The following is a 24803-nucleotide window of genomic DNA, read 5'->3' on the forward strand; positions in this document are numbered from 1 at the left end:
CTTCACTACTACATAGGTTAAACAAGTTATATTCCAAATGAAAGGTAATGCGTCTCCTCGCTCTGATGTGTTGCTAGCTTCCTTTTATCAACAATACTGGGAGATTATACGTAAGGATATGGTGGATAAGACTCTAAACATCCTAAACAATGTTGCTAATGTCTCTAACATTAACCACGCTCTTATTTATCTCATTCCAAAGAATAATAATCCTTACACCCTTGCTGAATTTTGCCCTATATCTTTATGCAATGTAACTATCAAGATAATCACTAAGACCATATCTAAAATGTTAAAACCTATATTGAATACCATTGTAAATCCTTCCCATAGTTCTTTTATCCCTGGGAGACTTATTACTGACAATGTCATCCTTGCGCATGAAGCCTTTCACTCTCTTCATAAGAAGAAGAATACTAAAACAGGGTATGTGGGGCTGAAGCTAGACATGGCCAAAGCCTGTGACTGGCTTGAATGGTTTTCATTGAAGGGACCCTTAAGGCTATGAGATTCCCTAATAAGTTGACTCAACTCATCATGAACTGTGTTAGATCTGTGACTTTTTTCTATCCTTATAAATGTGACTCAGTATGAGATTTTTAATACCTCTAGAGGCATAAGATAAGGGGACCCCCTATCCCCCTATCTTTTCTTCATATGTGTTGAGGTTCTTTCTGGGCTTATAAATGCCAGTGAAAAAGAAAGGCTCTTACATGGCATCAAAATATCTAAGAATGCTCTTACTATCTCTCACATATTCTTTGCATATGATAGTATTCTTTTTTGTACAGTCAAGGAAAAGGAGGCCCAAGAGCTTAGTAAAATCTTCACCAACTATCAACAGTGTTTGGGTCAATTGATCAACTTCAATAAATCTAGCAGGGTGTTTATCAATAAATTTACTACTGACATTAGAGACAAGTTCAAATAATGGATACTTATAACCACTACCAATCAAATGGGGTTCTATATTAGGGGTTTTATCAAAGTGAGGAGTTCCAAAAAATCTGAGTTTAACTACGTCATTGACAAGATCAGAAATAAAATAAGTGGGTGGAAGGAAAGAAAATCTTTCCTATGTTGGGAAAGTCATTCTAATTAAAGAGGTTTCCTAAGAAATCCCTACTTACGCTATGAGCATATACAAATTTCCTGAAAATATGTGCAAGGAGATTGATGGTCTTCTTAAAAATTATTGGTGGGGTGCTAATCAAGAAAGGAAAAAAAATCTACTAGACTAAATGGAATAACATGTGTAATTTAATACTAAAGGGGGGGATATGATTTAGAAATATGAAGGTTTTCAATGAGGCCTTATTAGCCAAACAAATATGGAGGCTATATAATCAACATGATTCTCTTATATTTAAGTGCCTAAAGGCGAAATACTTCACAAATAATACCCTCATGGAAGCTACTAGCAATCCTAAGGATAATTATGCATGTAAAAGCATTATGCATGGAAAAGATAAACTTTTTCAAGTTTGTTGTTGGAAAGTGGATAGTGGAAAAACTATTAAAGTATGGGGTGATCCATGGATTCCTTATCGGGGATAATTTAAAGTCCTAACATGGATGTCTTGGATTCTCATGTGCTTTGGATTAGGGACCTAATTAATCATGAATATAAAAAATGGAATCAAAACATTCTTGACAAAACTTTCCTTTCGTACGACAAAGAGAGAATAAACCAGATTCATATAGGCAATGATGAGGATGAGGATACTATTATGTGGATGGCTACAGTAGATGGAAATTACCCTATGAAATCAGGGTACCGTCATTTTAATACTCTTAGTAATAGTAATAAACCTGACCCCTCTAACTACAAAGATAAGGAAAAGGTATGGACGAAATTATGGTTAATAAAGACTCAACCTAAAGTGATGATGCTAACTTGGAAAATCCTCAACAACGCAGTTCCGATCAGGGGTGCTCGGGGCTGAGATGCCCTTTTTCTGCCCTAACTGTAAGACTCACGAGGAAATGGATGATCACATATTCCTTAGTTGTGAGTGGACTAAGAAAATTTGATTTGGATCCATGCATAACTTAAACCTCAACTATGAGAAGGAAGAGAATATAAATGATTGGTTATGGCAAAACCTAAAGGACAAAGATAATGAGACCTTACACTATGTTATGGTTATTCTCTATGGAATATGGTGGGATAGGAATAATAATATCTTTGAGGAAACATATCTCTCTATAGATAATATTATCAACTATGCTGGCAATATGTTCAATCAAGAGGGAAGAAAGTGTCAACAATCAAATACTCATCAAGATAATAGAAATAAAAGGGTAATAACTAGGATGCTAAGATAAGAAAGAGTAAGAGGGGAGATAAAACTTACAGTCTGCAGAAAGAGATAAAAACAATAAGAGCATTATTAAGGTTTAACAACATCATGACATGGGAATGAACCACATAATGGATGATCTTGGTGGAAAAAGAAGAATTAATAAAAATCATAATACTAGTCAGGCGATGAAAGAAATGGGTTATGAGAGTGAAAATAAGAAGAGATCCACCTCCAAAACAAAGAACCCAAATGATAAAGTCAAGGGATCTATGGACAACAGACAACCTCAGCAGAACATGAAAAAACCGAACAATGATGTTAAATCCAAAAGCATAAACAAAAAATGATGGCACTGACAATAAAAGTGAAGACTAGCTAATTACCTTAATGAATAGGTGTATTGGGTACAAAGGCAGCGATAATGAGGGATATTCCATTCACCGTAGGGATGAGCATCCTTCCTTCAATAAGAATTGGGAAATCAAAGATATTACCATCATAAAAGAAGAGTGGAACACCAACAAGATGATCAACATGTATGAGAACATAGAAAAAATTTAAAGGAGAAACAAAGGTATTACCATAAAGGAGTTGTTCAGTGGCTATCCCGAAGATAGGATCGAGAAGTGCAACGAAGACAAGCGGAAAGAAAACAAGAAACTTGAAAAACATCCAAAAGGAAAAGATAGTAGTGTACTAAGGATGAGCAAAGGAATGGAAGGAAGCAACTAGGGAGAAACAAAAGCAACAATAACATCAACAACAATGACTTGCACCAAAAAAGTAATCACCAAGACAAATCGAAGCAAATTAGAACTAAGAAAGACCACATGCAGATGAAAAATAATGAAAATAATAGCAAAGAGAAACAAATACCGATGTCACAGATCCATCATAGAGGCAACTACAAAAAAGCAAGGCGAGGGAGGATCATGGCAGTTTAAAGGAAGTGAAAGTGGTTGTCAATAGCGGGGGAAACCCTAAAACGAAGCATAAAAAGAACGAGTATATCAAGGCTTTAGAAAAAAAGGAGAGCATAGAATTCTAGATGAAAGATGAGAATATAACCATACCAAGAACAAAAACAAAGAACACTGATAAGGATACATGTAACACAATACTGATACAAATCTGACGGTAAAGGGTGAATGGAATATGTGAGCGATCTATCAAAACAACAAGGGACATGTTGAAGCTGAGGTCACTTGAAATCAACAAGACTCCACAATCCCATGGTAGCGAAGGCTCAAGCGGTGATAAACTCTCTTATGATGACTATGGTGATGGGAAAAAGGAATGTGAAAGTAAACACTGATTGTCTTGGACTAATGGAAAGAGTGAAAGCGGGACATAGACAACATCGATAAAATCCATATGAGATACCAAATTTAGAATATTGTGAAAACCCTAGATTCATTTTAGACGGGGGGACATAAATATCATAAACCGGACCAAAAGCCAAAGGGCTCACAGGATGGCCCAATTAGCTATTACTATGAAAACTAGCATAAAGCTTTTTGAGCCCAACCCAAATGTATTTCGGGCTTTTAAGGCTATTTTTGATTAATGAAGTAGGGTGTTGTGTAAGAAAAAGTTTAACAAATTTACAAAAGGAATACAAAGTTTTCCTTCTAATAGTAGTAAGCATAGATGCCAAAAATTCGTGGCCAACCTTGGATTAAGCAAACATATTCGGAATGTCGTAATAGGAACCACATATAAACAAAATTAACTGAGAGGATGAGGGGTGTAATATTAATCTGAGTATCTTTGACTGAAAGTAGTTTTTTTTTAAGTTGATTAAGTATACACTATGTAACCAAAATTCAAAATCTTGCAACATTTCAACATCAAGAACAGTTTTATAGACTTTAATAAAACAATAAATTAACCAAATCATCAAAATTTATACATTCAGAGCCATAGAGCCATTGCCCTACAATTCAAGATAAAGGTACACATCTTAAATCTAAATATAAACAACATATCAATTGTTAAGTATAAAAGCAATTTATACAAGCCTTCACAATCCAAAAATGAATCCAATTATGCTCCATTTAGCCATGATCCTCCAAGAAATTAATCAATAAATCCAATGATTTTAACATTGTGTAACTCCAACAACAATAAGTCCAACACCCCTAGTAAACTTTTCTAACCTTAAATTTCCCTTTTAACACTATACACAAACTTTCTATTCTTTACCCTTTTTGTATACCTAAACTCAAACTAGTATTTTGAATAAATTAAGAACCTCATAAGGCTCCTTTTGATTCTTCAAAAGCCTCCTCAAAGAAAAGCACATTCCAACCACAACTCATGTGAGTTACCTTAAACTTTAAGGTAGTGCCATAATAATAACATGATGAAGCTCCAATGTTTTAGCCTTTTGCTGTGTCATTATATGACAAAAACTAAGATATTATCATCTTTTTGCTAGAATGCCAAATCTTTGGTCTAGTTTTTGGCTTGTAATTAGCTCTTGAGACTTGTTACAAACACAACCGGGAAAAGGGTTGGCGAAAAAATTCTCTTCGATCCTCGGTGTCTCGCCTACCTGTCTAAGATAAGGCGCACCTTGTCGTTCGGTGTGCAATTTTTTAACTAGGGAACAAAAATTTTCCCAAGATAACGAGCCTTGGTCGAATCGATCAATAAGATTGACAAAATTTGATCTGCAAACGAAACAAAACGAGTTTTATATATGTTGGTAACATGATCGATGAAAAAATGATATGTCAAACGTTGAAAGAAGAATAAAAAGTGAGTGCGGTTTGACCCTTGATCGTTAAGGATCTTCTCCAGCCATTTCTTTTCCAACAACTAAGATTTGGTTGGAGAGGGAAAGACCGGAGAAGATCTAAATTCGGTCTAGATAGTTATTCGTGTTATGTAAACTTACCTATCAGGATTGATGGTTTTCCGAAATCCTTCAAACCTCCTATGGCCTTGCACGGCCTTAGCCATGTTTCCATCATAAGTATAAACAAAAACATCACTTTCAAGCGCAACAATATAATCCAAAGCAGCTAGACGGTTTTGATACGGCTTGAAAGGCTCTAATTCCTCATCCGTCGCGAGAGTCGAATGAGTAAAGACATTCGGATACTCGGAGCGGAAGGCTGCCATACTATTGCCACCATATATAGGTCCTGCAACAATGTAGATTGTTGTAGTTGAAGGATACCCCATGGCTTTTAGAAAAATAGCTGCTTCTCTAGGTGACATAGGGCATCCTCCTTGCAACCGCCGATCGACACTATCGATCTCTTTTTCCTTCCAATGCTTCACTTCATACCTCATAACCCTAAGTTCCTCAGCTTCCTCCATAGTAAGATTATGGCTACAGCCAGTAAAAGCCAGCATGTCTTTCTCATATCTACATTGCGTATCACAGAAGAATAACCATTTGTTCAAAAAGTGTTGTGCAATAAAAACCAGAAACCGAAAACGTTATCTAAAACCAAACAGATCCATAAGTTCATGAGGTACAATACCTTAAATGAAGGGCAATATAAGGCTCATCATTGTTTCTTAGCCGATCAACCAAGGTCTTTCCAAGCTCCTCGATCTCAACCGTATACTTAAGAGCATGGTAGTTGGCACGGCACCTCAGTTTCTGAATAGACGAAGCGAGACCATTGTTCGCAAGTCTTGAATCTGTGTGAGTAAATTGCACAACCTTGAATCTCTTCAACATAGGAAGAATCTCACTTCTGTAGTAACTAGCCTGCAAAAAGAATCATCTAACTAAGACATCATTCCACTAAAAAGATAAACTCGTAACCGAAAAAAGGCGAGAGACTAAAAAAAAAAAGCGGAAAGACAGACACTGGTTCGAGTTATTTGATTATCCACACCTTTGACCATGAAACCGGAGCCTTGACAAAAGGCTTGAGAGATGTATACCGCATAGGCAAGTACTCAACAATATCAATGTCATCTTTCAAGACTTTCATGAAGTGCCGCCAATCAAAAATATCTTTAAAGTCACTGAAATATATTAGAAACATTATATTTTGAAAAACAATAGTAACACAAATGTTGATATAATCACAAATTTGTTGCATCGTGAAAATTTACCTTGGATCAGTCCAAAATGAATCATGATCAAGAGAAGGAAGAACAAGTGTGGCATTCATTATTTTTGCCACTGCAACCATATCACATATCTGCATTTCATTCAACTTTCTTATAATCAGCAAAGTGGACCACAATTAACATATATATATATATATATATATATATATATATATATATATATATATGAAAGAAAGGTTATTTGTGAAGTGGACCCTACTATTAATAATTATGTGTGCAAACTTACCCCAGTTCTCATTTGATTCAATCCACCATTTGCATGAACAAGAAGATAGCCGTTGGTTTTTGACGGTTCTGAAAGGAACAAATAAATACAAAACCGCAAATGAGACAAAAATGTAACAGAATCAGCAAAACATGGCAGAAACCAAAGGTAAGTGTACATACTAATTCGACTCCGAGGTCGTGACACGCATTGATAATACTTGTCACTGTTTGGCTTCATCCATATTTCTGGAGTCTATTCAAAATCATCACAAAAACAAAAAATTCAAACATGATCATGAGAAAAATAAATGTATAACCACGAATTATTAATTAACAAAAAATTATGTAAAACTGAATTAATCAATATTAAAACATAATCAGAAAACGCGTGAGAAAAATCTAAAAAGGCAATACAAAGCTGTGTTAGGGACAAAGCCACCTAGCAAGTGGAAAGAACCCAAAATTATTCAAACGATATGTTTCTACCGACTTCAATATGGAAGGAATTAAAATTTAAGTTTTGAAAATTCCACTTATTTGATTGAGACATCACTTCCTTAAAACAAAATCAATTTCTTATACAGTTTCTCATGCCACACTAGGAATTTTATTTTTTCATACTAAGTTAGTATTATTTTTTCCTGAGAAAGATATTAACTTTAATTTTTATGAATTTTTATGAAACAAATTCCTATTCCTATATGAGTGAATTTCTAGAATGCACTTATTACCAAAAATATATTACTAATTGAGTAGTATTTTTTTTAAAACAAATACGAGGTTAGTCAAACAAGAGTAATAAATATTCCATAGTAAGAAAAATAATTTCTTTGCACCTAAACATGAGCTATATGAATGGAGAATTTATTATAAAAAACTCATAAATGTAATTTACATTCATACCTTGACCATACAAAAATAATTGAAAATCTGATTCCAAAAAAAACTTTTCTCTTTCTATTGCTAAAGCATAATAAGTTAATAACGGTAAAAAGCTAGAAAGCGATTAAAAAACGGATTCTCAGAAAGAGAATTTTGTTGAGACAAGTAAAAAAAAAAGCACTTTTTGCAACGTGATTTATGATTGAGAAAAAGAGAAAAGAATAATAAAAAATAATAATGACTTACAGCCAATCTTTCAAGAACCCTCTTAGGCATAGAAGTTTCAGTTTCAGTTTCAGTCACAACCCTTTGAGCCGAAGCCCAATCTTCCTTAAACCGTTGCAAAATCAATTGTCCATTTTCAATACTTTTCCCATTCATTTCAACCCCAGCACCCATAAACGAAACCTTAAAAAAAACCGACATAACAACCATCAGAATTAAAACCGCAAAGATCTTCCGACCCACGTTTTTCCCGGACCGGAGACCCTGAACCGAACCGGACAACCAGAGAAAAAACTGTTCTAGCCGAAGTATGAAAGTTTCTGGTACGCATAGTAAAATGCGGGCGCGTAAGAGAAGGTAGCGCGTGATGGGATGTAGGTGGTGATGAACGTGGTGGTGGACGGTGTTTATTAAAGCGGGGTCGTCGGGTTCTAGTTCGGAGGAATCTGTGAAGCTTTGTTGTTGTTGGTGTTGGTGTTGTTGTTTCTCTGTGTCGATGTTGTTGTTGTTGTTGATGTCCGGTACGCGTCTGCGTGTTGTTGTGGGACCCGCGGCGACCCTTGGGCTGGTGTTGGACGAGGCTGATGTTGGGCCGCCGGACGACATCTTTTCGGTGTCAAAACGACGACGGGTTGAGAATTAAACGACAATGAATGGGAGATTTTTTTATCGGAAATTTTTTGTCGTTGATGTTTTTGAGGTTGCGGTTTCTGGGAGAGCTACGTTGTTTTTTGTTTTTTGTTTTGTGTTCTGTGTTTTTGCTTGTGTTCGGTCGAAGTTGAATGTTAGAGAGAGAAACAGAGAGAATAGAAAGGGAACGAAATTTGTGATCTATGATTCTCTTTTTTTGTCGCTTTTTATATCATTGGGTTTTACTTGTTTCTTATGACATTTGGATTTTGTTTTTAAGGAAATGACTATATTATCCTTCATGAGATTTCTTTTTGAATTTTTATTTAGGCATGAATCGTTTTGATTTTGTTTTGATTTTATATATTTTGTCTCACGCTTGTTTTGATTTCTTACTTTGACCGGATGTTTGGAGTGATGTGAAAAGTTATTGTTGTTTAATGTTTTATAAGAATTAATTGCTATGCAAATCGTATGATTTACTACATATTCATTAAATAACTTAGGAATATGATTTATATATAGAGACTATATATGTTAACCATTTAATAAATTTTTAAAAATATTTTACATATTATTTAAGAAATTGAAAAGAAATTTATGCATATAATTTATATACTATATACATTAATTTTTCAAAAATATTAAAAATACTTTTATGTATATAATTTATATATAGTCTAAATACATTCATTATTTAATAAATAAATAAAATGCTAAATATGGGTCATTAAGTCATGTTGTCAATACGAAGTTGTAAATTTGACACGTGGAATTTTTGAAAGATACGTGTAGGTAATTTGAAGACGTTTTCGATAGTAATAACTGATTTAAGCGGTTTGAGAATCAAAGACACGTGTAAACATATAAGAAGATAAACTCACATGGAAGATACATGTCAAAGTCTAGAGATATAATCGTTGTTGACAGTTATTTATGGACATAGTATATAAGTAGATTTCGTTTTTGTGATGAAGTTTCACATTTCATTTTTTTCTTATTAGAATCCACACATCCGAGTCATAGAGATAAATAATTTGTAAGAAATGAATGAATTTGCGTCTCACTCTTAATTCAAGCATTATTTACCCAATTATTTACCCAATTGTTTTACTTTTGTATTGTTTCTTTATTTCTTTTATCCATCCAATACTTGTGCATTTACTTTCTTACGGTGGACACCTTTTAGCACTATCACATTTTTCTCAAACGTTTAGCACAAATTGTCCTTTAAGATTTTTCGAGTTTGATTCTGCAAGTGAATTAAAACTCGTGATTGTTTACTAAAAACACCAGTAAACAAATTGGCACATCCGGTGGGACTTTTTTGGGCAAAATTTAAATTTTTTACAAAGAGTATATGTGCTTTTATGTTTGTTTTCGTTATTCACGCCTCTAAATGTTATCAATTGTTGAGTGTTTATACGTTTGAGGAGTGGAAAATTGTTAGTATCTCTAGATCATCAGGGAATTCGTCTCATCAAGGAATTATTCTTCCCTAGAATAACACTCTAAATGCAGAAGAACAACCAATCAGAATGACGGTTGGAGGTACAAACACTTCAACAACCATTGGAGTAACTTCTCCTATCGTGAGTCAGACATTAGTTTCAGTTTCGACTACAGAACTAGAAATGATGATACCACCAATACAACAAACTAATTTTCCTATTAATCTTGTGGTTACACCAACCACTGTAGAAGGTCCTAGGCCTCTAATCCTTCCCAATTTTACACTTCCCCATAGTGGTATATGTAAGACCCTAATTTTGACCCTAAGATCCCTCATGGCATCATGTTATTGCACAAGTGCATTGCCTCAAGGATCATAGCATGTTTGGCTCCTTAACCCTAGGGGTGGGACTTGTTTGAGTGTTTTGAGATCACCAAGCATGCTTGTATTGTATATTATTGCTCTTCTTATTTGATTACTAACCAAAAAGCACAAAAATATGTCACTAACTCTTGTTGTTTTGAAACTCAAGTAATCATGTGCTCCAATGCTCATAGGAGGCTCCTAAGCCCAATGCAATGGCTAGATGAAGAAGAGAAGAAGCATGACAATGGTCCACAAAGATCCTAATCATCATATATGTCTCCCAAGTATCTCATTTTTCCAATTTTATCAAGATAACCCAAAGGGCTTGAGGATTGTTTCCCAAGGAAACCCTAATTTCACTATGCTTTGACTATGCCTTGCCCATGAAGTAATCTCAACCTCTGATCAAATTTAATCAAGGTAAGTTCTTTCATTCATCATTTTATGCATATATGAGCCTATTTGAGGATCCTCAATCATTCATTTATCAAGATTGGAAGTTTGGCCTTGAAAAGTTGCCCAATCAAGTCATCTGACTAAGCTGAGGATCTATGAGATGTAACTTTTGATGTGTTTGTCAAATGAAGATGACCCCAAGAGACAAAATGTTACTAAGAAACATATGAACAACTTTCATGTTCATCGAAAATCCATTTGAAACTTTGAATGTGATCATTCATTTCAAAACATTATAGGTCATTTTGACTTAAACCCTAATTTTGGGTCAACTTACCAAGGGCATAACTTCCTTAATTTTTATTATTTTGAGGTGAGACCAAATTCATTGGAAAGCTTGAGATTTCTAATTTAAATGTTATGTTGGACAAAAGTTCATAATCCTAAAATAAACACATGTGATAATACAAAACATTATAGGTCATCTTGGACCTAATTCATTGAATTTGAAAAAGTACCCAACTTCAAATGCCCATAACTTTGTCATAGAAAATCCAAATGATGCAAAATTTGAGTCTAGATTGACTATATTGAAAGGATTTAAAACTTTGATGTTGGAGGTGTTTGCATTTTAAGCTTGTATCATAGAAACATAGGGGTTTGATTAAGCTTGCTTTTGGTGAAATTTTTCAAAGTGTTTTGAATATATTTTGTACTTGGATTTTCCCAGCCAGTTTTCATCAATTTGCACATGCCAAATGAATTTTTGTCTAACATGACTTTTGTTCCTTATTTCAAGGGCTTTCCAACCATTACTCACATTACTCATTTGGATCTACCATTTGGGAGTTTCAAATTCATTTCCATTTATATGCATTTTGATATTTCATGATGAAACTTGAATGTGCCAGCTGTTTCCATCCAATGCATACGTCCATTTGCTTTTCACTTGATCTCAGCATGTTTTTTCAGCCATCATTGGGCCTTCCACACACTTGCACAGGCCCATGCAAGCAAAATTCAAATTGCCATGCACATGAAAGAAGCGTGTGATCTGATACCTTCAGCTATAAATAACCACTTCCTCTCATTCATTTGGGAACCTTTTGGAGATCTGAATTGCTGCAGCATTGAAACCATAGCCATACCAAAGGAATTGTTCAAAAATTGTTCTCACTTTTGAGCTTGAAATTCAGCATCATTAGCTGAACTTTAAGGCCTAATTCCTTAGCCTTTCACTTCCACTACATCCATAGATCAAAGAGGAGCAAGGAACTTGGAGGATTCGTGGCCAAAAGTGCTTCAATTCAGAGGTATACATTCAAACTTTTTGAATCTAGAACTCTTAATTCAATGTAGCATTCTTGTGTTTGTGTGGTTTTCTGAAGTCCTCACACTTGAGGCAAGCCATTGGTGCTTTCAATTCATCATTTCATGAGCTTACAGTTTGAACATCATGATCTTCTTCTTCATGTTTCTCTCAATATAGGAAGAGTGAGGAAGATCCAATGGTACAGTGATGATCTCCATCACACGAGCTTCATTTCCATGTCATTGTTTTCCATTTTCATTAAAACTTTTTTCTCTGCAACCACGTGTGCACTCTTGTAGCCATTGGATCTAGTTGCCACGTTTTAATCTTGATCATTCATTTGGAATACTTCATTTAATGCCTTGTGTAGCGCGTTTCACTTGGATGTACCATGCGCCATCAGATATGAACCATCCATAAGCACCACGTCAGTTAATGAACTCCATCACATGGCTGTGGTTTTTTTCATTTATTCCATTTTCTTTTATTTTCAGTTAATTCATTTGATTTTCAAAAATTCACTAAAAATTCATTTGAAGTCATAAAAATATGAGACCAATTCCAAAAAAAAATCTTGAAAAATCTAGTTTCATATTATGATTTTTAATTATTTTTGTGACTTTATTTGATATTTTTCATGGATTATTTGATTTTTAATGGTTTTAATTCATTTTAAAAAAAATTTTGACTTTTGAAAAATCCAAAAATATTTTCATAGCATCTATGGATCATGATAAGTCAATGAAAAATGGTTTCAACAATTTCTTGATTGTTTTGAGAATATTTGAGATTTTAATTCATATTATGCTATTTTTAATTGTTTTTAATCACTTTCTGATTTCAAAAATTTGTGAGAAAATTAGTCAAAGCTTGTTTGACTATGTTGAACCTATGAGAATTTAATGGGACTCATTGAAGTTGTTTTGAATTAAATTTGAGGTTTGACCTTATTTGTTTATTTTTTTATTTGCATTTTATTTTAATTCAAAAAAATACCATTGACTCTTTGACTTGTTATCTTCATTTCTTTTCTGTTTGGTGTTGGTTGATATTAATTTGATTCACATTTGATCAATTGGATTTGGTGGTGGTCTTATTTTCCTCTCCCTTTCATCTTCATCCCTTTCTTTCGATCAATGGCCAATGAGTTAAAGTCTTATGATTGGTCTTGACAAACGAGAAGTTTAACCTTCTTTGATCCAAACTAAAATCAACTTGATCCATGATCAAGTGAGTTATTTTGTGTCCAAGATAGGTTGCTTTTTGGTCAAGCAAATAACCTAAAGTCAATACAAGGCCCTTCCCCTCTTGTTTTGGCATGACAAGTTTATGGAGCTTGGCTTACTAGTCATGATCTCTAACTTGTGTTCTTTGCCTATATTTTTATTAACCGGCCTCAGATAGGTGTGACTACTACATTAGTCCACTTACGATTGCTCAACATAGCGCTACATTGTCTTATGACAAGCTAACATAACTTTACTGACTACTAACTTTAATTTGAGCATTTAATTTCTTGTCATTTACTTTTAATGTCATTTATTTCTTGCTCATTATTCATATTGATTTTCTTTTTGCTCACTTGAGCACATATTTTATGTTTATGTCATTTTTCTTTTGCTCATTCGAGCCCAATATTGTATATAAATATATTGTTATTTTGTGTTGCTTTGTGTTTGTTTTGTGTGAACCAAATGCAAAAGGAGAAGGGACTTAGAATTAGGACTTACCTATGCCTAAAGGAGTTCAAGAGCAACTAGGCCTCATGCCTTTAGAATGCTAAAATTCAAAGTTGATCTCAAATGACTTCTCCTCCAAACTTATTCTTTGTCCATTCCCCTTATTGTGTTGTGAACTTTTTGATGTTTGCTCTTGTGTAATAGGGATACCATCTTGAGATTGTGAAAAGAGGATCATTGTCATGAGTAGCCAAGTTAAGAGCCAAGCCAAGTGGAGATCCTAGGGGCTTGAATTCAAATTGTTTGATTGCTTGTTTGTGTGCTAAGTCCAAAGGAAATGAGCATCTTGAGTCATCTTTATGACTTCAAGAAAAGGAACTCCAAGGGTTTATCTTTCCCCTCTTATCCTTGTATGCTTTAGGACTAGCCCTTCTCTTCTTCTCCCCACTCTAACCAAGCCAAAATCTTTTTTTCAAACTTTGACTTTGTTTCAAATTAGAAACCTAGGCCTTATGCCTTTGACTTTTCAAAACTTTTTTCATAAATACTCATTGTGAATAAATGTTAATCCCACTTTGACTTCATTTTGTAAATAACTTTAACTTGTAAATATAACTCATTTCAAGTTGTTTTGTGGTTCCAATGGCCACTTGTTAAAACCTTTTCAAAAACATTAGCCATAGGTTTGAGTTATCATAGTGGTTGATGTAAAATTCACCTCATCCTTAGTGATTGGATTATAAGTCTTCCATGCTTATTATAGGGTTAACCCCTCACTAGCATGTTGAAGCCTTCCTTACATGGTGGATTGTTGGTTTAGGTTGAGTTTTCTCCCTTTGATAACAAAAGACCTTAAGGCTTTTGATCAAATCAATTCACCAATCTTTTGAGATTTTTACCCCGAACTACGAGGTTTTGGTCCTCCTTTGTGATGGTACGTAGGCAATGGATTCATCCATTCAAACAACAAAACTTGTAAATATAACATATTCTCTTCTCATCCCTCCAATCTTTTTGCACAAATCTTTTCACAAATACAAACCTACAACACATATTTGCAAAAAGGGTTCCCTTAGAGTACTAAGGATGTTTTGGGTGCGTAAAACCTTCCCATTTCATAATCAACCCCCTTACCTAGATCTCTGACATTTTTATTAGTTTTTGATTTGAAAAACTTCTTACTTGGATTTTGTTCGCTTTTTAGCCTTTCCTTTGGACAAATAAAAGTGCGGTGGGGACTCGAATTGTATGTTAACTTTTGGTTTAGTCAATAAACCTAAAGGTAACGAAAACCCCGCTACAGTATAGAGTATTTGTGTGGCATGTCAACTGCAATAATGGTAGGCCTACAAACGAATGTGTCGATGTATGCAAATAATGTAATGGTGGTTGCCTCTCCTATCAACACATATATGACATCAGGATCTGCTATAAATAGTCCTAGTGGAATGGTTAATCTCGGGGAGGATTGGGATACATCCCTTAGGTTATGTCACCCTTAAATAATAATTCTCTTATGGTTTTGAGGCAACAAATGGATGACGGTAACCATGATATGGTTAACATGCTTACCCAACAAATTGGTACATTATTCAATCATTTGATCCAAAATACCAATCATAATTACTAACAATTAGCACATCAAGTGGGTTGAATTTCTAACTTCTTTGGTGCTCCTCCAACACCAATTCATCCAGTCCCTAATAACCAAGTGCAACAGCAAGTTGCGCCCCAGCTAGTCGAACAACATGGACCCAGGGTAGTAAAAATGTAGTGCTCATAAACAGGAACGAAGATGCAGATCATGTAGTTGGGAGAGTCCAACAAAAAAATTTAAGGGGGAAATAGCATAACCAATATGGTTGGACAAATCCTAACTCAAAATGGTCTTAATGTTGGTGCATATGTCAAATTTTATTTTTTCATTATTTGAATATGTCTTGCAAACTAAACTCCACTGGGGTTAGAAAATCCCTAAGTTTACTAAGTTTTTATGTGACACTAGTGAGTCCACTATTGAACACATTGCTCGATACCGGTCAGAAGCTAGAGATCGGGATAATAATGAAAATTTAAAAATGAAATACTTCCCAAATTCTTTGACCAAAAATGCTTTCACATGGTTCACTGCTCTCCCTCCAAACTCCATATATAATTGGAATCAAATAAAGAGAGTGTTCCATGAGCAGTTTTATAAGGAGAGTCAAAAATTAGTTTGACAAATTAGCTAGTGTGAAACAAAAACTGTCTGAACCAATAGATGATTATCTCAATAGGTTCAGATTAATGAAGTCGTGGTACTTTACTCAAGTTCCTAAACACGAGTTAGTCGAAATGATTGCAGGTGGTTTAGACTATTTTGTTAGAAAGAAGCTAGATACCCAGTATCTAAGGGATATGGCTCAATTAGCAGGTAGGGTTAGACAAGTCGAACACCCGAAGGAAGAGAAGGCTAGATTAGAAAAGGATAGAATAAATTAAGACCATAGAAAGGAAAAAAAATTCTTATATAGAAACAAATGATAATAGCCAAGAACTCGATGTAGTTTTTCAATATGTCAAAGAAAATGAGATTAATCTGGCAGAATTGCAGCCACGCCTTCCGTATGTTTGTAAAATTTTAAGGCCTTAGAATGGGAAGAACCCTATGAAACCAAGTAGAAATAAAATATTCATTACAAAAACTTATACTTTTGATGTAACTAAGTGTAATGAAATTTTTGACCTTTTACTTGTCGATGGTCAAATCATAGTTTCGAAAGGCCTAAAGATGCCACCATTGGAAAAAAGGAAGAAGAAAGGTTTTTGAGAATATAATAATATCCTTGGTCATAAAAACTCTAAATGTGTTCATTTCAGGAATTTGGTGCAAGATGCTTTAAAGGATGACAGGATGAAGTTTGGGGATAAATCCAAACCTTCATGCAAATCGATTCAGACCCCCTATAAGTCAAGGATGCACATCTCGTCGAGCATGTGGAGATAATGATGGTCAACACTATTGTAGGTCTTAACACGAAGGTCGAAAAAGTGAGTATGGTGGATTGGACTGAGAAAATTAAGGTGGTATATCCAAAAACTGAGGAGGAGTTAATTGACTTCTTGAACCGGTGCAAAATTAAAGGTTCTAAAGTAATATGGTGTCCTTGCTGCAGCACAATGTTCGACAAAGAGGAAACGAATAGCCTCAAATATATCAAGCATCAGCAATCAAGGAAGAGCATTCAGGATGACATAAGACCTCAATTTGCCTTCAACAAAAGGGAGTCCCTTATAAGAAGTGTAACACCCCAGTTTTAATTATCTGATTTTATTTTAGTTTTGGCGTGTTTTAGAATTAATTATTTGTTTTATTTAATTTCATGAGGGTGAGTAGAAATATTTTAGAGTTTTATTTAATTAATTGAAATAATAGAGAAAATAAAGAATAATTAGTTTTGAGGAGAAAAATAGAAATTAATGGGAATTGGGGAAGTTGAGTGAATTATTAAGAAATTAGGGGAATTAGTATAGTTACAAAAAATAAAAGTAAAATAAGATTTATTCAAATAGAAAAGAAGGGAACAGAAAATCACAGTACGTGAAATTGGTGAGAAAAGAACAAGAAAGGAGAAAAAACCCTAGTAGAGCAATAGTGAGAAGAGGGAGATTCCATTGTCAAGTTTGGAGCTTTTTGGTAAATTCGATGTAAGAGGGGACTGTTCATGATAAGGGGGCTTAATCTTGTAGGGTATGGGGGGATCGTTACCCCTTTCTCCTTCCCTTTCTCTCTTGTCCTCCATTATTGAGGTTTATGAATTGTATGAGGTTTGTGAAAAACCTCTACAATTAGATTGATGTATTATTGATTTTATATATGTTAATCATGCTATGTGTATTCTTGATGTGAATTGTGTGATCGAACGCCATGAAAACATTAGAGATGATGATGTTCATATGTTGATCTTATGTGTTGATGAAAAGCATGATAAATGATTTTGATGAGTTGATTTTGATGTTGTGATGTGTTGGTTACCCTTTGATTCATGTAGCTTATGAAGATTTATGTTGGTTTAAGTGTAATGAAGGGAGTGATGTTCATGATGGAGGAACAAGGTGATAAAGAGTAGTATGGGGAAGAGTTCTAGTTGAAGTAGAGTAGAGGTTTTTTACGTGAATAGTTAAAAAATCAATTTAGTCATGAGCTTTCTTATTGTTTAGTGGTGATGATATGTGAAGGATGTGATTTTTGTTGGCATAGAAAGATAGTTATTGTGTATGGATGGATCTATCTTCAAAGAAATAAAGTATTCTTTTTTATTTATTTCAAAGTGAGAGGTCTTGTAGAATTGAGGGCGCCGCTCTTTTGTCCGAGTATTACTGGTTGTCCTCCTTATTACATTGGCCAATGAAATTATATATAGTGTGACGCTAGGTTTACAAGTTTTAAATAATGTCAATAATGCCCTTAAATGTTATTTATGTGAAAAAATGACTCAAAACAAATTAAAACAAACAAAATCAAACATCTGAAAATAACCTGGATAAAATTAAAGTGAGACTACAAGTAATCATATTTAAATGTTTCAAACATTTTGACAAAAGAATAAAAAAAATAAAAAAATAAAAGATCTCAAAATGATTAAAAACTAGGCGCAAAAATGTCTTAAAAATTAATATTAATGCATTAAAATGATTATCGCAACATAAACCTCTGAAAAACAGACAGGTTTTGATCAAATTTTGAAGTAAAAAACGATCGGTTTAAAAGGCTCAAGATGATCAAAATGCGATCGAAAAAATAAAACGAGGACGTCAAATTAAATTACGCGGACCGTAGATTAATAAAACTAACGTTTGCAAGCCTGATCTTTAGATTTTGCACCTGCTAATTTTACGTACATTTGAAAATTGATTCAACTGGCATGTCTGTATAATCGAAAATTTATTCTGGTTAGAGTTTTAGGCATTATGTAAGGTGAGATGCATGTTATGCTATGCAGATGATGCGAAAGTCGTGATGTACGTATAAATTTATTAAATGGGGAACGAAAATCGGGGTATGACAGTTGCCCCAATTTAAGTATCTTCAACCAGAGAATATAAAGAAGAACACTCTTCATATGATCGGGATGGAAGATAGTTAAATACTAAAGAACCCAAATTTTGTTCCTTGATGAAATGATATGAGATGTTATGAATGCATGAAAGTCTCTTCTTTTTTGCTTTGCTAGAGATATGATGTGGTATGAGATAAAACCTAGTAGGAGGTTTATGAAGGATGAAGAATGAAAGGTGAGCCTGTGGGAAAAAATGGAGACATATGGTAGCGGTGATCCACAGGAGAATGACAAAGACAATTAGGGTGATGACTCACTAGGGATACCAAACAGCTGGAGAAAAGAATGATACAACTCCAGACGGTGCTAAACTTTTAAAATTAAATTCCATACGAGATTGCACTTGACCCGAAGGCATCAGTAAAATATCTACTGGCTTTAAACGAAGTTTTCCAGGAGAGACTAGACTTGACCAAACGCATTAGTAAAATATATACCGGCTTCAAGTGGAGTTTGCCAGACGAGGCTGGACTTTATCGTAAGCATCAGTAAAATATATATCGGCTTCAAACAGAGATTTCTAGACGAGGCTGGACTTGACCGCATGCATCACTAAAATATATACTTGCTTTAAACAGAGTTTTCCAGACGAGGTTGGACTTGACCGCATGCATCAGTGAAATATATACCGGCTTCAAGCAAAGTTTTCCAGACAAAACTGGACTTGAATGGTAGATTACTAGATGGGAACTGGTTTTTTAATTTTTGTTAGTCAGATAAGAACTGACTCTCAGATAGTTTACCAGATGAGAATTGGTGTTTTTATTTATTATCAAACAATAATTGACTTTAAGATGGGGTACCAGACGAGAACTAGTTTTGAAAAGAAAATCGACTACCTGACGAGAACTAGAGTTAGAAAAAGGCTACCAGACGGGAACTGGTTTTACCATCGGCCACCAGACGGGAATTGGTTTTAAGCAAAGGCTACCAGACGGGAACTGGTTTTAAAAATGGACTATCAGACAAAAACTGACTTGAAGGATAGATCTACCAGAAGAGAACTGGATTTGAAATTTATCTTTTCATGCTATGGGCACATTCTTAACGAATGAGATGATATGCATGGCTTAACGCTAGTGCAAAACGACATGATTAATGCATGAGAATGATTTATGAAATAACTCGAAGATTTCCAAAATTCCTCTATGGTGGGTAATGTATAGAATCCTTTGTAGCAAAGTTCCTTTGTCAAAAGGGAAAGGTTATTTGATAGGGTGATAACATGATTTCTTGACACTCATCTCGAACTCAACAATTGTTGATGTATGGTAAAGTTTTTTTGAGCAACTTAAAGGCATGGAGAGGGTTTGCCCCTCTGTGGCTTATCTTGCCCCAGTATGTTGGGTCTTTGAATAGGTTTTCCTTGACAGGAGTTTGGAAGCAGCTTTCCATGAGATGACCTCAAGATGGCTTGCCCAAATGTTTTATACCTTGAAGGGGTCTGCCCTTGATGAACCAATTCTTGGAATGGGAGGCTTCTGGATAACCGACCTTTGGAGATTTGGACTTATTAAGCTCTCTTGGTGGCTTACCTTAGTCTGAGTCTTGAAGAGATTTACTCTTGACTAACTGACTCTTGGGGTGATCGACTCAGATTGACTGACACCCAAAGTGAATCCCCCCTGACTGGACTTTCTTCATTTGATCAAGTTCCTCAACTGACTGCCTATTGTTGGGATTCCTTTGATGCTAAATGTTGACTTGTAGTTAAAATAGTTTATTAAAAAATGGTAATTTTAATGCAGTGCTTATGCAAAATTTTGAAATCAAAGTTGATTGGTTCCAACTGGATGAAATACAATGAACGGGACAATGATCAGAACACAATGTTGATCTAACCATTCACATTGTGAAAGATGGTGTAACCAATACAAATGATTAGCAAAGATATTTTATAGTCAGGTTACACAATCTTGTTGTAGCATGCTTTCAAAATAAACCCTGCCTCAATTAGGTCTTTTAAGGGTTGTAGCTGGCCTACTTCGCAGTTTTTGAACAAAAGGATATGAGGCTCAAATTATAATTTTATCTCATCCCTTCTTCTCAATGATCTCCAGTCCTACGTTCAGTTAATTTAACACACACAATTCAACTTACAAGAGGGTTTGAAAGTGTGATGGTAAAGACGAGGATTCAATATTATATTTTCTTGAAATGGTAGTCATCCTACTCTGCTTTACATTTTTGAGGATTTGATGACCTCTCTTTATTGACTTTTATCCCTAATTTTTCCTGGACCACTTCTTTGAAGCTTTCAGTCTACCGGGATGCCCTGATTTTTGCCAAAGTCGTCTTTTATGGTGTTCGACTTAGCGAGCTCTTTTTTTAAAAGGTCGTGACTACCATATTATTGGTAGATAAGGATCAACCACTATAATATCTCTTGGATTTTTCATTAATTCTTTGACACTTCAAGATGTGTTCGAAGGATAACATATGGTTGATCCTCAGGTGGGATGTTTTCTCTTGCAACTTGAATGCAAAGTCATATTAACTGAATGAACTACTCTGCCCCTAGTTAAGATTAAGGGTTTTTAGTTCTAAAAGTAAAAACAACTTCTAGGCTCAAAGTGGTGTACTAGTTACTAACTCCTTATCTCTTCAGTGTTTGGGGATTTGAAATAATACCTTACATCATCAACAAAGTTTTAATCGAAATCATACCACAACAGTTTTAGGTATTTAGTTTTCATCATCATCCATCCAATCTTTGTTTAAAGAAAAGTTTGATTAAGTGGATGGAAGAAGAGTTTATATTGCTTTTTTTTTGTTTTTGCATGAATGAAGGAAAAATAGAAAGAGTGAATACGAATGGATTGACTCAAAAGATGCATAAACATTTCATTAATCTTACCATTAAAAACAAAAATGTTTAAAATCAAGTAGCATTTAACGAAAAAATAAAATACAAATGCAAATGATAACAATTCCCTATGACTTCATGTTTGATCCATTGTCTTCAGGAAATGCCCCTTGAGGTCTTGTCACTCATTCAGGCGGTAGGTTGACGTTCACCGACAGGTTTCCTTCTCGAAAGGATATGTACTTGTTATCAATAAATTTTTGTACCTTAGCCTTGAAGGCTTTGTAGTCTTTAGTCGAGTTCCCTACTAATCAAGCATGATTCCCACATTGCACATAGGGATTGTATTCAGAAGGGAATGGTTATGGAACCGACTTCATAGGTTTAGGATCCACCAAATAGCTTTTTATAGGAGGTTGCATGATTTGACTGTAGATTATAGGAATTGGATCAAGAGGAGAATTCCTTCTTTATAGGTTGTTGCGAGGCCTATGCTGGCTCTAATGCTAATTCTGATGCCCTCGGCCCTGGGCTTGCTGATTTGAATGAGGAGCGATCCAAGGTTGCTAGTATGGTGCTCTAAGCATTGTTGGTTGCCCATAAGGATAGCATGGCGCTGGAAACGGTGACTGCTGAAAAGATGAATGACCATAAGTTTTTGCTGGTGCACCATGAGAATACTCGATATCTGCCATGATTGCATTTATGACATCCTCTTCTTCCTATTGAGTATTGCTAAGGTATTTAGTCTCACTAGCTTGGCTGCTCGAGGCATCTTGGATTTTTCCTTTCTTGAGACCGCTCTCGATGTGTTATCCCACCATCACCAAGTCAGAGAAGCTTGACGATGAAATACCTACCATCATTCCAAAGTATGGACTCTGCAACATATCCATGAACATGTCAACCAATTCTTTGTCTAAGAGTGGTGCTTTCACTTGGGCTTCCAATTCTCTCCATAGTTGCGCATATCCTCTAAAGAATTCATTGCTCTTCAATTGCCTTCAATCTGGAGCCATGTCCAAGTTGTACTGGTACTGCTACAAAAAGGCATTGGCCAAATCCTCCTAAGACTGGAAGTGGCTTCTTTCTATGTACCAACTCAATAATTCCCCACTCAAACTGTCCTGAAAACAATGAATCATCGGCTTATGATTGTGGGTATATGAGGCTATTTTTCGATATAACATCACCAAATGATTCCTTGGACAGGTATCCTCTTTGTACTTCTCGAAGTTGGGTACTTTAAATATCGGGGGTATAACTAGATTTGGCACTAAACACATGAAAAGTTGGGTTCTTCTGCACCATGAGGACCTCTTTAGATATTAGGACATGCATAGTCTGAGTATGAGTAGGGATGTCCACTTATTAAGGAGCATAGTTAAGGGGAGATCATACGTCGGGTTAGTCACCATGGGAAAGCCTGATAGGGGATTGTGATTCTCTTCAAAAACATGCTAAAGATTGTTCCCTATCATAGATAGCATAGCTTCCAACACTTGGTGTAACCGGCCCTTTAATACGTCTATATTCCCTCTTATTTCTGCTTGATCATGCTTCACCTCGCCCTTCAACGGCTACCATGAGTTCAATATGGGTATCAGGAAATTAGTTGGTGGGTCATGGACAAACGGAGAAATGAGTTTTTCTTTGGAAAATGATATGCAATGCATGCTGATGAAATGCAAATGTATGAATGTTTTTGTCATTTTTTCTTTTTGAGATGCAAGAAAATGCAATGTGTCACACCTCGAAAAAATAAGAACACGACTTAACAAAGTGTAATTGCACACTCACATGTGGGACTGAACAAATTTTCCACCGAACTTTATTTATTCCTAAAAAGGAAAGGGGAAATATCGATAAAACTCAAGAAAGAACGAAAATGATATTGGTCATCATAACCAAATCAGGGTTTGGGAGTCAATTACGCAAGGTGGAAGTATTAGCACCTCACACGTCCGTTGTACTCAACGGGAACCATTAGGTTAGTTGTGCGCGTTATTTTTAGCTTATAAATGTTAGGCTTCTCGAGTTATTAAGAGGGAAAAGAAGAATAAAAGAAGAGAGATATGTTTTTGGATTTTGTAATGAATGGGCCTAAACCTAAGTTTTTTATTAATGGGCCTGACAAGATTTACAAACCCTACTCCTACGTATCTTCTGGTGCAATAGAGAACTCAAGGCTTACGTAGTTTTGGGTAGAAAATGCTTCTTTATTGATCGATTTTAGCGAAAGCTATTTTGCGTCAATCGAAGAAAACATTGTTGGGATTCCCAAAACAAATGGAGAAAGGCACGTTTACATCACGGGCAAATGGATTTACAAATCAACATTTATGGGCAATATCGCAAGCTTACTGACACGTTCAAGTGGATAAAACATTATTTTGCATCGTCTTGAAATAAAATACCTTTCATTTGAGAAAAAGGGTTTAAGGATCAATTGCACAGCGGCGAGACAAGAGTTTGATTGGTCTGGATGTGTTTTGAGTAATGGTGAGAACTTGGATGAGCGAGATATCCATCTTGAATCCTAGCCTCAGGAGTGTGTGGTACCCACCATGCTATGTTTCCTTCTTAATTGCAAAAGTGTTTGATATTTTTAGGTGTTTTAGAGATTTGATTGAGAAAAGGTTTGAAGAAACTGTATTGACGGTTTTGAATGATGGCGAGTGCTAGGATGGGTGAGATATCCATCTTGAATCTTAGTCTCATGAGATCGTGGTGTCCACCCCATTCCATTTCCATCTTTATTGAAAAGTGTTTAATAAATATTAAGTATTTTTTTAGTTTTATTGTAAAAAGGGCTTGACGTTAGATCAAGCATTTGATGAACGAATGTGAAAGAGTCTGAGTGAATTGGCTTGCAAGAATGGAATGGAAAGAAATGAATTGTGTTTGAAATGGATTGATTTGGTTATTGAGAAAATACTCGACGTTGGCTCGAGTTTTTATTTTTGATCTTTTTTATGAAATGGTTGCTTTATTCTTGTCTTAGAACTAGCTAAACAGGCAAGCAAACAAAGAAATAAAGCGGTAAAAATTATTACACATCATGGGAATGGGGGTACATTTTGTCGAATGGGGATACAAGATAGTGAAATGATTAAATCAATCTCAATCAACAGACAATAATAAAATGAGTGTAAGTTCTAGAGATTGGTCTTATTGTAAGAAGGCCCAAGAGTAAGCCATGTGAAGAAAATAGCAAGACATACGTTATATTTACAACACATTCAATAATCAAGTCGAAAGAAGTAAAATCAAAGTGTGTACTGATTAAAATCGGGATGCAAGGATGTGTGAGTCAAAGTCACATAACACAATGACGTGCA

General features: G+C 35.1%; 1 protein-coding gene and 1 long non-coding RNA gene across 2 annotated transcripts; both read right to left on the reverse strand.

Annotated features, from left to right (window-relative positions):
- Window positions 1-1751: 1751 nt before the first annotated feature.
- On the reverse strand, window positions 1752-3692 carry LOC127100328 (uncharacterized). The gene is made up of 3 exons (XR_007794404.1): window positions 3380-3692; window positions 2888-3286; window positions 1752-2767 (listed from the first exon to the last, which is right to left on the reverse strand). It is a non-coding gene; the product is annotated as an uncharacterized LOC127100328 (long non-coding RNA).
- Window positions 3693-4193: 501 nt separating this feature from the next.
- Window positions 4194-8562, reverse strand: LOC127100329 (O-fucosyltransferase 19). Its single transcript, XM_051037460.1, has 8 exons — window positions 7743-8562; window positions 6795-6867; window positions 6634-6701; window positions 6390-6478; window positions 6167-6299; window positions 5804-6036; window positions 5209-5685; window positions 4194-4981 (listed from the first exon to the last, which is right to left on the reverse strand). Exons 1-8 carry the CDS (start codon window positions 8325-8327, stop codon window positions 4732-4734), a joined length of 1908 nt encoding a protein of 635 aa, XP_050893417.1. The 5' UTR covers window positions 8328-8562; the 3' UTR covers window positions 4194-4731.
- Between the last annotated feature and the right edge of the window lie 16241 nt (window positions 8563-24803).

Source organism: Lathyrus oleraceus, chromosome 7 (genome assembly GCF_024323335.1).
Source record: "Lathyrus oleraceus cultivar Zhongwan6 chromosome 7, CAAS_Psat_ZW6_1.0, whole genome shotgun sequence".
Lineage (NCBI taxonomy): Eukaryota > Viridiplantae > Streptophyta > Magnoliopsida > Fabales > Fabaceae > Lathyrus > Lathyrus oleraceus.